The 19,950-nt window shown below is 45.5% G+C and overlaps 1 protein-coding gene across 1 annotated transcript in view; it reads right to left on the bottom strand.

The window, feature by feature from the left end:
- Positions 1–18,413, bottom strand: part of TMEM59L (transmembrane protein 59 like) — a 62,799-nt gene extending 44,386 nt beyond the window's left edge. Inside the window, exons 1-3 of the mRNA XM_033957027.1 lie at positions 18,185–18,413; positions 4,789–4,894; positions 3,235–3,329 (exon numbers count right to left, since the gene is read on the bottom strand). Of these exons, the coding sequence (XP_033812918.1) occupies positions 3,235–3,329; positions 4,789–4,894; positions 18,185–18,319 (336 nt within the window). The 5' untranslated portion in view covers positions 18,320–18,413. The remainder of the gene's footprint in view (positions 1–3,234; positions 3,330–4,788; positions 4,895–18,184) is intronic.
- Positions 18,414–19,950: the final 1,537 nt, after the last annotated feature.

The raw sequence follows: 19,950 nt of genomic DNA, 5'->3' as shown, positions 1-19,950 counted from the left end.
GATATCTCCGCCCTGGTAGCTTTAGCAAACAACCGCTGATCAAGAAGGAGATAGTCCAACCTAGCATATACCCTGTGAGCATGGGAATAAAAGGTAAAATCCTTGTCAAAAGGGTGTAAGGCATGCCACACATCCACTAGGTCCAGGTGTTGGAAAAGAAAGCCCACTCCTCTCATGTCATGATCCCGAGTGCGAGGCCGGGGCGGCTTACAGTCCACACTCGGGTCTGCAGTGATATTCATATCACCCCCTAGTAGCAGTTGGTAGTCTGGATAGCCAGAGAGGTAGACAAGAACAGAGGAAAAAAATTTGTGACAGTAAACATTTGGTGCGTAAATGCTACAAAGTAGTAATTTCATCCCACAGAGTTCCCCCAACATTATAATGAACCTCCCCTTCCTTATCTTGAATTTGTTTATGTAAGGTGAAGGGCAAACATTTATGCAGCAAGATAGCAACTCCATGCTGTCTCCCACTGAAAATAGAAAAGTAGACTTCCCCCACCCAACCTCTCTTGAGTTTAGCATGCTTAGTCTCAGAAAGATGGGTCTCCTGCAGATATGCAATGTCTGTCCCCTGTGTCCTGAGCAATGCCAAGATCCATGAGTGCCTAATGGGGAATTTAACCCCATCAACATTAAGTGTGGTCACCTTCAAATCTGCCATGGGCACAACGGAGGCAGACACCAGCCCTGTGCAGTGTGGCATAGAGAAACCCTACACTCCGGCAGCACAAACAGCAAGTCATCCATACTCTCCATACCCAGGAAACCAAAGGCAGCTAATCCTATGGTTAGATTGTGCAAACAGAGCCTCCCAGCTCAGCTCCGCCCCCACAGTGGTACAAAGCTCCAGACTCAATGCCCTAGGTGTCAATGGTACCTCCACCTTCCCTTGTCTCCCGCTAGTAGCATCCACACACACACCCATACACACACCGGTCCCCAAACCCCCTCCCCAAAAGCATGCTCACCCCTCTAGCATACAATCCCATGAACAAACCCCCAGCCTGCCCAGAGGAGACCTCCCCACCCCCACCAAAAGGATCCTAAGTGCTGATCCCCTCAGGCACAGAACAACAAAAACAGAGAAACACAAACTAGGCACATCAACCAGTCCCAGCCGGCAGCAGTTATAGGCTAACGGCTGGGCAGACAGCCGAGGATCCCGCCATGTACCACGCCCCCGATCCACCTGCAGGGATCCTCCAGGGCTTAGCCAACCCTCCAAGGTCCTCCACCGGAATGCTGCATGTCATGTGCACACAAACCAACTGCTGACAGATGGTGTCTCCAGCCTTAAAGGAAGGGCAATAGACCCGGGGGTGCCCCTCCAGTGACCAACAGACAGGGCAATCCCTCGAGGAATCAAAGGCCAATGAAGGAGCAGCAAGTCCAAGCCAAACCTGATGCCGAACACCCACAGCCAGCCCCAAAAGGCCAGCAGAGTCAAAGTGCCACAATCAGGCAGGAAGGAGCTCCGCTGCCAGGTCCAAGCAAGCAGAGTCTCCGGCAGGCAAGCAAGTCACCGAAGGCCCCGCCGGATGTGGAGCCGCCAGCATGGGCCCCTGGGGGCCGGCGAGTAAACCAGGGGCCCTCCTTATAAACTCCAAGGCTGCCATTGTAGTGCAGGCTCCCTCGGAATCACATGATCAGCTCAAGATGAGACGGCAGCAGGCCAAACAGGGTCCTCCCAGGCAACGACAGGGAAGAAGAAACCGCTGGCAAGTGACTGGTCTCCAGGTCCGACAGGGCAGGAAGCCAGGCACAGTCAGGAAACCCCACCAGTCCACCAGAGCAGGGTGTTGAAATCAGGCGGGGAGACGAGCCAGAAAAGCTCGGGCTTCCTCCGCTGTGGCCAGGTTGACGGTTCTATCATCATGCCAGACTCTCAGCTTTGCAGGGTATACCAGGGCGAATTGAATGCCCTTGTTGTGCAGGAGGTGCAGAATGGAGACATCACTTTGCGCTGCACCGCCACTCTTGTGGAATAATCATTAAAGACCAATACTTTAGAGCTTTCATACGCCAGGGCTCCCGCCTTCCGAAATGCTTTTAGGAGTTGTTCCTTCTGTCTCCAGTTTACATAGCTGGCAATGGCCGTGCGCGCACGCCCCTCTCCGGACAGTCGGGCACTGATGCGATGAGCCCGCTCACAGGTAAAGTGCGCCTCACCAGCCTCTTGTCCCAACTGTTCAGGAAGCCACTGACTGAAGATCTTATACAGGTCCTGATCTTTCACCTGTTCTGGCAATCCCACTATCTGGAGGTTGTTGCGCCTGCTGTGGTTTTCGCACTCCTCCAATCTGTCGGCAAGGTCGGAAGATCGCTTTTGAAGCTCCGACATCTGCACTGCCAGGCCCGTGCACATGTCCTCCTGGTCGGACACTCGCTGCTCCACCTCCGCTAACCTCCGGCTATGCGAGTCAAACTTCTCGTTCATTTCATCCACTGCCGATTGGATCTTGTTAAACCAGTCCGCCAGGACAGCTGATACTGATTTAGTGATATCAGTGATCCAATCTCCAGCCGGTATAGTAAACATGGCATGATCGGCTGCCATCTTGGAAGGTAGAGAGGAAGGTTTGGCCTTAGAGATCTGTGCCGATTTTATAGGCATACCCGGCATGTGAGCACAGTACAAAAGGCTCCCAGTGACTTGCAGAGGCTTTTCCCTTGCACCGGAGCAAAAATGAGTCCGAGGGGATGCAAAAAGGCAGATAAATTCTCTGATCTAGGCAGTGTGGGGTCAGAACTCTCCGCACCCGTGTCCGTTTAGGCAAGCCGCATCATGTGACACCCCCCCCCCAAAAAAAAAAATAAAAAAAATTTAAAATAGAACAGATGAAAAGATACCTTAACTTGCCTGAAGAAGGTAAAAGCTGAGGAAAGTGGGCAGTGCTCAGTGATACAGAGAGGCAGAATTGAAAAATTAGATGATGCCGCATTCCTCGTGGGTAAAGATATACTATCCACAGATTCAGGACTCAAAGTGCTTTTTACACTGGAACCTCTCAAGTTTGTCACTAGCCAATAATAGTCCAAACCTTCAGGTCTAGGTCCTCACCCTTTGACACCAATTTAGTTTTCAAAAGACTGTTCAACCCAATAGGAACCAGGTTTAAGATGCAGGTTGATAGATTCATACTTCCCATACTTTTTTGACGTCTATGTCAGTGAAATCAGTAAAAAAAGAAAGATGATTTTGTCAGAGTTAAGTCCAAAGTTCACTTACCTGTTCCGTCCAGCTCTGGAGGTCTGGAAGGTGATATTCGCAGCCTGTGGTACATCCAATTTGCTCTGGCCCCATGGCGTAGGCTTCCAGGCAGGCTTGAAATGCAAAAAGTGGCATCAAATAACAGTTCAAGGCAATTTACAGAAAAAAGATCCTTACATACAGTAAAGGGAATTGGTACGGAGTCTTTGCATGCCAGAACAGTTCTACTACACTGATAAAAGAGCCACCCAAAAATGGAGGTGAACACAGGTCCCTTCTTCACCCTGGACAACAGGTCAGGTTTCAGATAGTTACAAGACCTGATTGGTAGCTCAGTGGCCAAATGCAGTGTCCTAGGTTCAATTCTCAGGTCTGATTTTCCATTCTCTGGATTGTTCAATGCTCTGTGAATTTAAGAAACGGTGAGAAATCTCAGGACCTTCACATGAATATGTCACTCAACAAAGGCCAGTTTGAGACAGAAGCCAGTGTTGTTGGGTCAAAAACCTACTTAGGTGAGGGAGTATGAGTACAGCTTTCTCAGTAACACATCCACTATCTTACTTAAATTTGTTTGTTCCCAGTGGTTTCCTTGATTTATGAGAAAGTTGGACTGTCAGTTTTATACTAATCATGTAGTTTTGAATTAAATTAAATTAAATAAAAAAAGACTGAAACAAAAATAGAAAAAAATTCTCCTCCCCCCAAAATATGTTGGGCTTAATACCAGAGATCAAATCATTCTTAAAGTAGGTTAGAATAAACTGAAATCTTTCTGTCTTTGACATACAGGAAGAACTCACATACCTGCCCTCCCTCTCTCCCAAACTAACACTGGCTTTTACAAAGCTGCAGTAGAGGTTTAAACCACGGGCTGGTGAGGTAAACACTCTGACACTCACAGAATTCCTATGAGCGTCGAAGGATTTATATTGCAAGTCTGCGGGAGAAATCTCGACCGCAGCTTTGTAAAAGGAGTTGTAACTGGCGCCATTATTGGCAGCCATCTTAAAAACAACTGCTGATTATGTGTCAGTCACGCAATGGAGACAGGTACAGAATCTTGCCTCCAGTAAAGGTAGGCACCGGATATGTAGACCAGGATTTTCCTGGTCTACATTTCTGGCATCTATCTATGATGTGAATCGAGCCGTCGTAGGTGCTTTAGACCACATAATGCTACTTCCGGCATTAGCCATGCCCACAGTGGCATTAGGCAGCCTAAAGCACCTATGGAGGCATGATTCCGACACTGATTTTTTAGGTGCCAGTAGGCGACTTGAAACCCAGTTAAAAAAACAGCATTTCAACAGCATTTTCTACTGAGTTTGGGTGCCTACTGGCGCTGTTTAGAGAATTTGGGCCTAAATATCTTAGGCAATTTAAACATAGAAAGAAAAAGCTTGTGTGTTATTAGGAAAGCCCTAAATGCCTTTCAAACATGTCATCTTGAGGAGCCATGGACTGCAAAGCCCCTCCAGAGAAGACAGGGCATGAGGGACGATGCTAGACAAATGCAGATGTGAAGAAAACAAAAGGAAACAGAACAGAATCTGATAGGAGGTGTTTCACCTGACTCGCATTTTGCTCGAGTGGTGTTCAGCTCTGCGCTCACATCCAGGAAATGACAAATGGAGAAGAGCATGCATCCTCTGTAGCAGGCTCCAAGAGCATCCTCCTGTAGAGGACAAGGCAGGTTCAGAATGAACAAGAAAACTAAAGATGTCTAGACTCCTCCACCCTCATCATACAGCTCTAGAACCCTTCAAAATGCATTAACACATCCCACAGCCTTGTGCAGGAGGGAGACGAGACATTTCAGAAGGCTCAGCACTACCTGAGTTACCACTGCAGGTCTCTACAGGCATAAAGCTGTAGATTCTGCAGGCTGGCGGAACCTGTTATCAGCTGGCAGACCAACCCTCAGCATTCAGCAACCACATGCTAATGAATGAGAGTCCTATAGCCTGCCTTCCTCTGCTCAGTCTGACTAAAAACACAGATGAAACTGTCAGCAATCTTTATACTCCTCTCACTAAAGTAGAGTTGCACAATAACAGAAATTTCACTTATCCCCACAGTAATCTAACCCAAACCCACTAGGATCCATCCCATCTCCACAATTAATCTCCTCTAGCCCCACCCATATCCACAGGAGTTGATCTACTATTATTTACTTGCTTGCAGCCCTCTGTTTCCTCCCAATCTCAATGTCCTCCTGTAGTTTTTTTGGGGCGGTATTCACTATTCAAATCAATGAGTGTTCCAAGCCTCATTCTGGTGCTCCAATTGCCTCTCTCAGTGCATGCCATGTGTCTTTCTGGAGTCACCAGAGATTGACTATACTCCCAAGGGAATCCCGTGGTAATTTCTTCCATTCCCTCAAGAATCCTGTGGCAATTTCTTCCATCCTCATGGTATTCCCACAACCCCATTCCTGTGCAGCTCTCTAGTATAAAGCTTTCTTTAGTTCATAGCCGATCAAGGCATCAGTGAGATACTTTGGACACCCTAAGTCAGGGGTGTCCAATGTCGGTCCTCGAGGGCCGCAATCCAGTCGGGTTTTCAGGATTTCCCCAATGAATATGCATGAGATCTATTTGCATGCACTGCTTTCATTGTATGCTAATAGATCTCATACATATTCATTGGGGAAATCCTGAAAACCCGACTGGATTGCGGCCCTCGAGGACCGACATTGGACACCCCTGAGTAGACACATTTATAAAAGTTAATGTTAGGGATGCAGCTTGCTTTGGAATACCATCTCATAAGGCATCTGGCCAATGGTGAGTTATTCCTGAGAACGTGTACTGCACTCTACTTTGGAGGGATGGATGATTGGGTGGGGAGCCGTTTATGAGCATGTTTGCTGACTACTGATACTCCGTTAGAATTATTTGTTGATTATAACTTATCACTAACCTCCCCCCACACACACCCTTTTACAAAACCAAGGAAGCAGTTTTTATTTATTTATTCATTCATTTATTTAACCTGTCCTCCCAAAAGAATCTAGAACTGGCTACAGGAGTACATACAGAGTATAGTCAAGACAAAAATGGACAAGACGTACTTGGAAAGCGAATGGTACAATGACTGAGTTATGGTAAATAGAGAACATCTGAGATACGCTAGATAACTATATATGCTAGTAGAAATAAACAGTCGAAGTACACTAACTAAGAACATAAGCATTGCCTCTGCTGGGTCAGACCAGAGGTCCATCATGCCCAGCAGTCCACTCACGCGAAGGCCCATCAGGTCCAGGACCTGTATAGTATTCCTCTATCTATATCCTTCTATCCCTCTTTTCTTCAGGAAATTATTTAATCCATTCTTGAACCCCAATACCGTGCTCTGTCCTATCACACCCTCTGGAAGCGCATTCCAGGTGTCCACCACCCTTTGAGTGAAGAAGAACTTCCTAGCATTGATTCTGAATCTGTCCCCTTTTAATTTTTCCAAATGCCCTCTCGTTCTTGTAGTTTTCGAAAGTTTGAAGAATCTGTCCCTCTACACTTTCTCTATGCCTTTCATGATCTTGTCCAGTTTGTTCAGGTCCCTTTGTAAATCTTCACAGTCCTCTTTAGCCCTAACCCCACTAAATAGTTTTGTGTCGTCTGCAAATTTTATAACTTCGCACTTCGTTCCTATTTCTAGATCATTTATAAATATATTGAACAGCAGCGGTCCGAGTACTGACCCCTGCAAAACACCACTCATGACCCTCCTCCAGTCAGAATAGTGGCCCTTCACTCCCACCCTTTGCCTCCTACCCGCCAACCAATTTCTGATTCATCTATGTACTTCTCCTTCCACCCCGTGGTTCTTTAGTTTCCACAGTAGGCGTTCATGGGGTACCTTGTTAAAGGCTTTTTGGAAATCCAAGTATACGATGTCTATGGGATCTCCTTTGTCTATCCGTTTGTTAATTCCTTTGAAGAAGTGCAATAAGTTCGTTTGGCACGATCTTCCCTTGCAGAAGCCATGTTGGCTTGTTTTCATCAGTTTGTTCCTTTCTAGATGCTCATCGATGCTTTCTTTTATCAGCACTTCCGCCATCTTCCCCGGAACCGAAGTCAAGCTTACCAGTCTGTAGTTCCCCGGGTTGCCTCTCAATCCTTTTTTGAAGATGGGCGTAACATTAGCTATCTTCCAATCCTCTGGGATCACGCCTGTTTTCAGGGATGGATTGCAAACCTGCTGTATAGTTCCGCTATTTCCTCTTTTAGTTCTTTCAATACCCTAGGGTGGATTCTGTCTGGGCCCAGAGATTTGTCAGTTTTTAATCTATTTATCTGCTTGTGTACATCTTCAAGGCTTACCTCCATGGATGTTAATTTATCTGCTTGATCTCCTATGAAGATTTTTTCAGGTTTCGGCACATTGGATGTGTCCTCTTTTGTAAATACTGACGAAAAGAACATGTTTAGTCTATCTGCCACTCCTTTCCTATCTTCGTCATCCAGCGGTCCCACTTCCTCCCTTGGCGACTGCTTCCCTTTAACATATTTGAAGAACGGTTTGAAATTTTGTGCTTCTCTGGCTAGCCTCTCTTCATATTCTCTTTTTGCTCGTCTAACCAAGCGGTGACATTCTTTTTGATGCTTCCTCGGTTTTGTCCTTTTTCTATTTCCGGAATGAATTCTTCTTATCTCCTATCGCTTTCTTCACGTCTTTAGTTATCCACGCCGGGTCTTTTGTTCGGCTCTTTTTGCATCCTTTCCTAAATCTATACATGCTATAGCAGATATATACATCTGAGATACACTGCTTAGAAGGTTCAATGAGCTTCCTGTTCCTTTTAGACCTTTATCCTTACGGAATTGATTACCTTACGGAATTGACATTGATTATTGGTTTGTTTTGACCAGGGTATATATAGACTCCTGATGCAGGCGTATTAGCTGAAATGCGTTACGTGTTGAGTCCTATGACTTACCAGATGTTTTTATGACTGGTTGACTGACTCATTCATTTGTATTGCACTACTAGTTGCTATGAAAGTTTGAAGACCTGGCCTCCTGCTCACTGTGTATTGGATTTCATCTGTGCTGAGGTGTTTGCTTTTTGCCAAAACTTATATATAAGCATAAATTAATGAGAAGAAGCCAACATGGATTTAGTCAAGGAAAATCTTGCCTCACCAATCTACTACTTTTCTTTGAAGGGGTGAATAAGCATGTGGATAAAGGTGAGCTGGTTGATAGTGTATATTTGGATTTTCAAAAGGAATTCGACAAAGTATCTCATGAAAGACTTCTGAGGAAATTAGAGAATCATGGCATAGGAGGTAATGTCCTATTATGGATTAGGAACTAGTTGAAAGTCAGAAAACAGATAGTAGGTTTAAATGGTCAATATTCTCAATGGAAGGGTGCCCCAGGGATCTGTGCTGGAACTGCTGTTTTTAAACATATTTATCAATGATCTAGAGATGGGAATAACTAGTGAGATAATTAAATTTGCCGTGACACAAAGTTGTTCAATCGCAAGAGGATTGTGAAAAATTGCAAAAGGATCTTGTGAGACTGGGCATTAAAATGGTGGATGATGTTTAATGTGAGCAAGTGGGATACATGTGGGATAGAAGAACCTGAACTACAGCTACGTGATGCAGAGTTCTATGTTAGGATAGAAAGTAATATAACATTTTCAACTTTGTTTTCCATTCCTTTAATAGCCTCCGCTGCACCGCACATTAAGCTGAGGATTTCAACATAACCTCAATGATGACACCTAGATCCTTTTCCTGGGCAGTGACTCATAACGTGGAACCCTGCATCATAGTTCAGGTTCCTCTTTCCCACATGCATCACTTTGCACGTGCTCACATTAAACATCATCTACTATTTTGATGCTCAATTTTACAAGGTCCTCTTGCAATTTAACAACTATGTGTCATCTGCAAATTTAATTATCTCACTAGTTATTTCCATCTCTAGATCATTGATAAATATGTTTTTAAAAACAGCAGTCCCAGCACAGATCCCTGGGGAACCCCACTATTTACCATTCTCTGTTGAGAATATTGACCATTTAAACCTACTCTCTGTTTTCTGTCTTTCAACCAGTTCTTAATCCATAATAGGACAATGCCTTGCTCTATACTCACCTCAAATACTGTGTGCAATTCTGGTCACCATAGCTCAAAAAATATGTAGCGGAATTAGAAAAGATACAGAGAAAGGTGACGAAAACGATAAAAGGGTTGGGACAATTTCCCTATGACAAAAGGCTAAAGCGGCCAGGGTTCTTCAGCTTGGAGAAGAAACAGCTCGGGGTGATATGATAGAGGTCTATAAAATACTGAGTGGAAAGGGTAGAGGTGAATCATTTGTTTACTCTTTCCAAAAATACTAGGACTAGGGGGCATGCGATGAAGCTACTGAGTAGTAGATTTAAAACAAACCACAGAAAATATTTTTTCACACAATATATAATTAAACTCTGGAATTCATTGCTGGATAATGTGGTGAACTCAGTAAGCTTAACAGGGTTAAAATAGAGGGTTACACAGGGACAGAAATGAAACCCATCCCCACTAGAATCAAACCCGTCCTTGCCCATCCCCATAAACTTCAGAAGTACTGTATATAATCGAATATAAACCAAGATTTATGGGCCAAAAATGGGGGTCTTGGTTTATATTCGGGCCAGCGCCCACCCGCTTGAACCTATTGCATACCTACCTAGCTTGTCATAAGACCTGGTGGTCCAGCAGTGGGCCGGGACAGGAGGAATCTCTCCTGCTTCCTGTCCCAGCAACCTCTAACAATTCTCACTTCCCTCCCACCTCCCCGATTAATAAATAAGTTACTTTTAGAATCGCTGGTGGTCCAGTGGTGAACTGGGGCAGGAGCAATCTTCCTATGCTCCTGCCCCTTGCAGAGCCACTATTTGAATGACTGCTGCAAGTTCCTGCAATCTCGCAGTTGTCACAAGAACTCGTGGCAGTCATTCAGATAGCGGCTCTGTACAGGGCAGGAGCATAGGAAGATCAATCCTGCCCCAATTTATCTCTGGACCACCAGGGATTTTAAAGGTAGCTTATTTACTAATCGGGGAGGTGGGAGGGAAGTGAGAATTGTTAGAAGCGGCTGGGACAGGAGATGGGAAGAATCCTTTCTGTCCTGGACCACCAGGTCTTATGGCAGGCCTGGTGGAGGCCTGTAAGGCATCGTGAGGGAGTGGGGATAGGCCTGGCAGGGCAGAAAGGGAAGGGGAACAGGGTGCAGAGCATGGCAGGGCACTTGTACTTGTATATAACCGCACCTCCCAGCCTCAGTCTATATTTGAGTCAACCTTTTCTTCTCCTTTTTTGGGGGGGAAAAAAGTTCTGGCCGTCTTTCAAGGAGGTCCTCAGCTGGTGATGCTTGGAAATCCTCACCAGCCAAAGCAAGGATCAGCAAGTACTTCAGTACAGGAGAAATAATGCTAGAAATGCATTTCCTTTTCTTTTGAACACAATACAAAGATATCTGCTATATACATTTCTTAAATCTAACATATTTCAGTCAGTATATTTCTTCTTTTTTTTTTACCTTTGTTATCTGGAGATTTATTTTCCCATTAAGTTGATTCCAGTTTCTCTTTTTTTCTGTCTTCTGCAAATTCTTCTTCAAGTGGTGGCTGCCATTGGTTCTTCCTACCATGATCCATCATTTCTCTATTAACTCCCTCCCACTGTACAGCATCCTCACTCCCTTCTATCCTGGATCATTCGCTCTCTTTTTTCCCTCCCACTGCTGCACAGCATTTCTTCCTTGCTCTTCCACCCCAATGTGCAACATGTCTCCCTCTCTATCTTTCACTGTCCACATCTCTCTTTCTCTCATTCCCTCCCTTGCTGCAAAGGGAGTGAGAAAAAGAGAGAGGGGATCCAAGGTGCATCTCTACTGTCACATCCAACATTTCTCCCTCTCATCCCCCGGATCATGTGTAGCATCTTTCGTCCCTATCCACCAACCACATACCCAACATTTCTCCTTCTATCGCCCTTCTCCAGCACCATACCAAATCTCTCCCTCCACACCATGTCCAACATTCCTCCTTCTTACATCCCTTTCAATCTGCCCCACTGTTTCCTCTCCACCATCATATCCAACATTTCTTCATCTCATCTCAAGCTAGCAAACAGCAGACCTGGCTAGGCAACTACATCAACAGAGCTAGGCTGACCTACGTCACATTTTGGAAAGAAATTAAGGCAGCACTATTCAACAGATTTATCTCCTAACGTGTACTGTACTAACTGTATTGTATCGTATTGTATTTTACTAATTGTAATCTGTAATTCACTGACTGTACTGTATCATCCTCGCCATTTGTATTCTGTAATTCGCTGACTGTCCAGCTCTCTTCACTGTGAACCGCCTAGAAATCGTAAGATTATGGCGGTATAGAAGAAATAAAGTTATTATTATCTTTCTCTTCCCCATGTATCTTTACCTCACTCCTTCCCCTCCTTATGCCCAACAAGTCTCCTCTTTCTTCCTTTCCCTATGTGCACTATATCTCTTTCTGTCTCACTCACACACCCATGCCAAACAATTCTCCCTTTCTATTCCCTCCCCCACCTCAGCATTTCTTTCACTCCATCCTATGTCCCAAGTTTGTGCCCCCTTCCTCCCTCTCTTCTGTGTCCCAAGTGCATACCCCCTCCCTCCTTCCAGCCTTTTTCCAAAGTTCCCATGTCCCAATGCACCTCCCATGTCCCAATGCACTTCCTCCTTTGTCCCAAGTTCATGCCCTCTTTCTCTCCCTTCCTTGTCACAAAAAGCTTCCCTTCCTCCCTTCTGTGGCCTAACTACTTTGTACTCCCCTCCTATGATACTGTACCAGAGCTATCCAGGTGGGCCGCTTTCTGCCTGCCTTCCACCACACTTGCTTTTTCGCAGGACTGCACGCTGCACATGGCTGACCCGGAAGTCTTCCCTCTGACGTCAGCTCTGATATTGGAGGGAAGGCTTCCGGGTTGGCTGTGGGCAGTGTGCTGGGGAGTGCTGCACACTGCTTTGTGGAGGGGCGAGTGCAGCTGGAGGGCAGGCAGGAAGCAGCATGCTGTTGAGGTAACTCATTCAAGCCCCTCAAGGAGCATCCATCCCCGTGGGATGGATGAATGAAGGCTTCCCAAATAGCTGAAGAAATGGGCATCTCGGCAGGTACAGTTTGGAAAATAATTCATAAAAGTTGGGCATGTCCAAGGTTAGTGCAAAATGGATTCCAAGTATACTGACGCCATGTCAGAAGGCCACAAGTCTCCAGTGCAGTCAGGAGAACTTGGAGATGCTCCATGAAAACCAAGTGAATTTGTTTTCATCGTTTGGTAACTGGAGATGAGACTTGGGTTTACCACAGAGATCATGAGTCCAAAATGGAGTCAATGAAGTGGAAGCACAAGTCATCCCCCATCCCAAAAAAGTTCAAGACTGAAAAATCTGAAGAAAGTAATGGTTACTTGTCTTCTGGGATGATGGACTTTTGCTTCTGGAGTTCATGCCACACAAGACAACCATAACCGGGGAGAGTTATACCAACACAGAAGTCAATCAAGGAGAAAAGACATGGAAAACTCACAGCAGGCGTATTGCTTCTTCATGACAATGCACCAGTGCACATGTCACAACAATCACAGGCTGCCATCCGAGAATGTGGATTTCAGCAGTTGAACCATCCACCCTATAGTCCTGACCTGGCTCCCTCAGATTATTTCCTGTTCCAAGTTTTGAAGAAATCTCTCCGCGGACAGTGGTTTTCAAGTGATGAAGACATCAAGGAAGCTGCGACGTCCTGGCTTGAAGGTCAGACAGAATTCTTTTCAAAGGGGTTACAGTCATTGAAGGAAAAGTGGATGAAGTGTATGGAGCTATCAGGGGACTATATTGAAAATTAAAACAAAATTTTTTTGAAAACTTTCTTTCTTACTATGGTAGATAAATTATTGAATGCCCCTCATAAAACTGAGGGGGCAACAGAGCCCTCTGGAGGAGGAGGATTAAAAAAACTGGAAAGGACTCCTGCACAGCTTGCGAGCATGGGGAGAATACTGTCCAGAATGACACACCTATTGAACTAGAAATATCAATAAGAGGGGGGATTCACATGATACTGTGAACAGGGTAGGACGAGTTCCAGTCATGCTCGGAGGCCTCCTGGTGTTATCCCTTCCCATCGAGTTCGTTTTGGCATCTCTGGGACCAGATAAACATTCTATACAAAGAATAACATATGGGCAGACATACAGCAGGCAGAAACAACCGTGACTAGGGTCATTCCATATCAATTGGATCAAGGTTCCACGTTCGACCTCCTTCAAACTGAACAAAATTGTATGCTGATGTTCCCTGGGGTCTCAAACAAAACCATGCAAAAGTGTTGGAATCTTTGAAAACAGCATTTTGTCTTGCAATGCAATAGAAAGTGCCTTTGTGTTACATCCCCAAAAATTTATTCAGGAAGAGTTAATTGAAATTGACTATAATTCCTTGGGAGAATCCTGTTTTGCCGGAATCCTATAGACCCATATTCCTGCTGAATTTTGAGACAAAATTGATGGCTAAGGTCCTTGCCAATCGTTTTGCCCGGGTGATGCCCTCTCTAGTGTTGGAACATCAAATGTGATTTGTGCGCGACCGACCGGTGTCTAAAAAAATTCAACGTATCTTGTTGGCCCTGGAGAAGGCCGGTGTGGACGGAACCCCCGCCTTACTTATTAGTTTTGATGCCGAAAAGGCTTTTGACCATGTGAGGTGGGGGTTCCTGTTTACTGTACTTCGTGCGTACGGGACAGGTCCATTTTTCTTTAATGCTATCCAGGCGCTGTATAATGATCCAGTAGCGCAGATCTCGGTGACTGGGGGTCTTTTGACCCCCTTTCAGATTCGTCAGGGCACTCATCATGGCTGCCCTCTCTCACAATTGTTGTTTGCACTTTACTTAGATCCTTTGATTAGAGAGCTGCAATCTAATGTAGACATCAGTGGCCTTCAGCTGGGTGCTACTCATTTTAAGGTCGCGGCATTTGCTGATGACCTCCTGATCTTTTTGACTGACCCGCATCACTCTTGGAGAGCGTTCGGGAATATGGGGATTTTTCAGGCTTTGCTCTGAATCTGAAGAAATCGGAGGCGCTGGCCTCTTCTAAGCATCTTCAGAGGTCTTGGGGAGGAGACTTTCCGTTGTAATGGGCTGAGTCATCCTTTTGGTACTTGGAAGTCTAACTATCAATACATGTTCGGAAGCTTTACTGTTTGAATGTGGATCGTTTGCTCTCCTCTACTGGCTCCGTTCTGGCTACCTGGCGTGATTTGCCGCTCTCACTGGGGGTGCACTTCTTTTGGATGGTTTTGATCCCTAAGTGGTTCTACGTTCTCCAGACACTCCCTTTATGTGTCTTACAGAAATATATTCGGGCCTTATACTTTTTGTTATCTAAGTTTTGTTGGAGGGCAGGAACTCTAAGTTGCGGAGGCAGTTGCTGTTGGGCTCCTGGGACCGGGGAGGCTTCGGGGTGCCGAATATCGCTATTTATAATCAGGCTTGCCTTTTACAACATATCCGGGATTGGGTTTTGGATACTACTCTCTATACTGACACCCCTTTGGAACAGGATTATTTTTATCCTGCTCACCTCCTCTCTCTTCTCCATGCTCGACTGGCGGAGGTACCTGCTCCTAGCAGACGTAGTGTTTTGTTTATACCGCTTTGGGAGGCGTGGCGGCAGTTGCTTTCCCTGTGGCGTCAGGACTCCCATATTAATGTTTTGTTGCCTCTGGCCGGTAATCTCTCCTTCCCCCCGGGGTTGGTCCCTTCTGTTTTTGGTAGATGGCGGGCTAGGGGCTTTGAACTTCTTTCCCATGTTTTGCGGGATGATGGGATGAGTTGCTGCAGCATGGCCTTTCACTTTCTGGCCTTGTTTATGCTCATTGTCAACTGCTACATTATGTGGGGTCTCTCCCTGGGGGTTCCTTATCTTTGGATTTTGGGATCCGGTTTCATATCTTTTTGAAGGGGGGGGCGGATCCTGAGCCCAGGGTCTTGGTCTCCTTCTTTCATAGACAGCTTGGTGCCTTGGGCCCTCTCAGGATTTTTCCTCTATCTTGGAGGCTTAACAGTGGGATTTAGGGAGAGAGCTTGGGGCGGATTTTTTGCTCTGAGCTCTTAAACATATCCCAGTTCTTGTACATAATGTTGAGCTCTGGGAATGCCACTATAGAACTCTATTGAGAGCGTATAAGTCCCAGAGTCAGACCTACCACATGGGATGTATGGACACCCAACTTTGTACTACCTGTATCACTGAAGTGAATTCTTATTTTCATGGCCTTTGGCATTGTGAGAGTATTCAAGGTTTTTGGGGGGACCTGACCTCCTTTTTACGGGGAATGTTGCACATTCCTGTTCCTCTCTCTGCACTTCATATGCTGTTTGCTCACTTCTCTATGTTTTCTGTCTATACCTCTGCTGAAAAACTGTTTTTGAGTAAACGCTATATTTTGGGGAAAAAGTGAATTTTGAATTATTGGTTGGCTGATGTTCCTCCCTCCTTCTGGTATTGGAGAAATAAATTACATGAACTTATGGGATGGGAGGCCTCTCGCCACAGAAGTAGAGACTTTGTCAATACTTGGTCTCCTTATGTGGACATTTTACCTCCAGGGAGTCGTAGTTGCATCTTGAACAGACTGCAGTTGTTTCCTACCCCACCTGTCTGACCTTGGTTACTTCTTTGCTATTGGTTTTGGAGGGGGGATGGGGGGAGCCTTTTGTAACCCAGGAGGACATCAGAGTACAGTCCTCTTGGGGGGGTCACCTTTCTTGTAAAACTCGGAAAATTTTATTGTCTGTCATTTTGCCTTTGTTTGTTTCTGGTTCTTTATGGTTAATAAAAAAACAGATTTACACATAATTCCTTGGGAGACAGGTGGTCAACAGATTTAGGAATGCGCACCTTTGGCAAACACAAAGAAAAAAATGCCTCTATTTCAGCTAGTCAGGTGTCGATGTCCATATCCTTATGGAAGATGCATTAAAAAATGGTTACATGCTTACATGTTTCTTCTCAACAAGCACACAGAGTCTCCTGAAGGCAAGACATTTGCTGTCCCACATGATTGCTTCCAGATGAATCTTTGGGACATATATTTTATACCTGCACCAATATTAAAATTTTCTGGAAGTGTCTATTAGTCCATATTTCAATGGAATACACAGTGGAATACACATTGTATCTCTAACCCAAAGATGTTATTCCATGTGCCCCAAATTCAAGCAGCCGCTGAAAAGTTCTCAGCCCAACCAACAAAGTTGGGGCATTCTAGGGGAGGAGACATAATGCATCTGGATTTGCAGAACTGCATCCCATCACCAATGAAAATGACATAGGGTCGGGGTGCAATAGATATTGGTGCATTTTAATTTCTACCCATCTCAGGTATGGACGGACTGACCATTCGGGCAACTGGACAGTGCTCAAGGGCCCAGGATAGTTGGGGGGGCCCAGTACTTCCTCACCCATATGACCAACATCACTCTCGCCTTTATCACTCCCCGTCTCCCTCATCCCCTCCCTCGCTCTGGCATCTCCTCTGTCTCCAACACCCCTTTGTGTATTTACCTCAAAAGTTCCTTTCTCCATACAAGGCCCCAGCATAGGCTGTCTGACCAGTAGGAAAAAGAAGGTATTGATGCCCCTGAATAAGACTCTAGTGAGGCCTCATTTAAAAAGCTGCTATTCTCAGGCAGTGGTCCACTTCCAGTGTTTGTGAGCCATCAACAGATCAGATTTGCTAGATACCCCTAATGAATATGCATACAGTAGATTTGCATACAATGGAGCAAGGATGCTTGGTTGAATAGGGAGAGGAATGGCCAGTAGGGAAAAGGAGGTATTCATGCTCCTGTATAAGACTCTTGTGAGAGTTCATTTAGAATATTGTGTACAATTCTGGAGACCTTCAAAGAAATATAAACAGGATGGAGTTGGTCCAGAGGAAGGCTACTAAAATTGTTGGTAGTTTTATAAGGCCTATGGGGACAGAGTTAAAGATCTCAATATGCATACTTTGGAGGAAAGGCAGGAGGGGGAGATGTGATAGAAACATTCAGATACCTAAGTGGCATAAATGTGCATGAGGCAAATCTCATTCATTTGAAAGGAAGCTCCAGAATGAGAGGACATAAGATGAAGTTAAGAGGTGACAGGCTCGGTAGCAATCTAAGAAAATACTTTTATACAGAAAGAGTGGTAGATGTGAGGAATAGTCTCCCGGAGGGGGGTAATGGTGTCAAAGACTGTCCGAGTTTAAGAAGGCATGGGACAGGCACGTAGGATCTCTTAGGAAGAGATGAAGAAAGTGGATTCTGTGGATGTGCTGACTGAATAGGCCATTTGGCCTTTATCTGCCATCATGTTTCTATGTTACCGCTGTTCGCCCTCTTCTGATGTAACTCCCTGCTTCCGCAAGGGCAGACCGCAACAGAGGGGTTTTGGTCAGAGGCAGACAACCCATGCTGGGGCTCTGTGCGGAGTAAGGAATTTTGTAGGTAATCTCACAGGGGAAGGGAACAGAACCCAGGAAGGAGGGAGAGAGAGAAAAATAAGTGAGATGTTGGACCTGGGGAAGGAAGGGAAATAGATGTTGGACCTGGCTGTGGGCAAGGAGGCAGAAATGGTGGACCTGTGAAGGGAAAGACGATGCATCTGGGGAGGAGGAGAAAGATGTTGGATCTGTAGAGAGAGAGAAAGATGTTGGATCCAGGGAGAAGGAGGGAGGGAGAGAGGAAGATAGTTGGGACCAGGGGCGGAGGGGGTGAGATACGGGACCTGAAGCGGAGAGAGGGGGGTAAAAGGAGAGATGAGGAACCCGCGAGGTGGGGGGCATGACCATTATTGCCCGGGGGCCCAGATCCCTGTCAGTCTGCCCCTCCTTCCGATGCCGACCGCTTTCCGGTTCTCACTCACCCCGGAATCCTTCTGCGGGCAGCGGCAGCGGATCCTGCAGCACTCCGTGTCCGGAGAGGGAACGGCCAGGCTCGGCAGCAGCAGCAGGTGGAAGATGAAGAAGCAGGCAACGATCGCGAACCGAGCCCCCGCCATCCCTGCAGCCAGCCCCCCCGACCGACGCACGCGCGCCAGGCTGGGGGCGGGGCTACTGCGGGGACCACCTCTGATCTGCCCAAGAGCATCGCCTTCGCTCCTTACCGCCGAAAAGACCTCGGCGAGCGTTAGCGCGCGGAATATATGCATGAATTAATTTACATGGATTGGGGGGGGGCTCATGCATATTCATTGTTTACAAGGCTTTGGAAACTTTGCTGTGTGTGCAGTGCTTTGGGCTGCGTAAGACGTTGCTGTCGAGGGATTTAGTTCGGTGCTGAAGTGTTCTCAACCCAATCTTTGGGGAATGGATGCATACAGCCGGGCGGTTTTCAGGATATCCACAGTATGCATTGGGATAAATTTGCATGCACTGCCTCGATTGTAAACAATTCTATTTCATGTACGTACAGTATATTCATTGTGGGTATCCTGAATATCCAACTAGTGGGGTGTGTCCCAAGAACTGGACTGAGAACTACTGTTCTATAATATCGTTTAATGAATAATCGTACTTGCATAAATATAATTTTATTGTAAACTAGAGTTTCCGTGGGAAGCCTTTTAATAAGTGCATTAATCAGATCAAACTGTGGATATCCTGAAAGCAGAATTTGCTATGGAGTCCCTACTGCAGGTTTAGGAAGCTCTGCTTAAGAATTGGGGTAGGGTTCGCTATTGGAGGACATCAAGCCATCAGAGGTTTTCAGCCGCATCTATTCTAAAATCGTTGTTCCTGGGCATGACGTCCCTGCAGGACTCAAGAAGGTGACCTGCTGAAGCCCAGAATCTGCCGTATCCATTTCTTTCCCATGGGTTGAGCAAAGCCTCCACAGCTGGGAAAAGGCTTTTATCCAGAGATGGATCAACCCCTCCTTTTTGACAGCCCTCTGCTCTGATTACTACAACTTGTCATTTCTCTAGCATTGCTAGATATATGCTCAGTATAGCAGATACTGAATTTAAACACTGTACCTAGATACATAAGACTCCATATCTTAAAAATTTAGATTTGAGGTTTATATATCTAGGGAGTTAACTTTCCTGCAATGTCCTAGGGCACGCCCAACGTATATTTTGGTGTCTTTTAAGGATATTTTGTCTTGGGGGTTGTGCCCTAGATACATAAGAGACAGTCCCTGCCCTCTGAGCTTATAATCTAGTCAAGACAAGCTGAAACAAGTAGGCTTTGAATGAAAACTAGTGAGGCCATGACTAGAAAGAACTGGCTTTAGATTTTAGGCTGTTTAAAATAGTTACATTTTGAGTACATAAAAACAGTTCCCTGCCACAGAGTGCTCACAGTTCAAGATATGTTATTAAAATGTGTTAAAAATTCAGGGTCATGCGTTTGGGCTGCAAAAATTCAAAGGAACGGTATGGTTTAAGGTGTAAAGTACTTCTGTGTACGAAAGATGAGCTGGACTTGGGGATGATTATGTCTGATGATCTTAAGGTAGCCAAACAGGTAGAAAAGGCAATGGTTTAATCCAGAAGGATGCGTGGGTGCACAGGAAGAGGAATGGCTAGTAGAAAAAAAAAAAAAAAAAAAAGGAGATGGTGATGGCTATCCTTATGTTCATTCTGTGTTATACTGTGTGCAATTTTGGAGACTGCATCTTCAAAAAGCT

The sequence above is a fragment of the Geotrypetes seraphini genome, chromosome 8 (assembly GCF_902459505.1).
Source record: "Geotrypetes seraphini chromosome 8, aGeoSer1.1, whole genome shotgun sequence".
Taxonomy (NCBI): domain Eukaryota; kingdom Metazoa; phylum Chordata; class Amphibia; order Gymnophiona; family Dermophiidae; genus Geotrypetes; species Geotrypetes seraphini.
The sequence above is the reverse complement of the archived record's forward strand: the minus strand, read 5'-3'. Positions and strand labels throughout refer to the sequence as shown.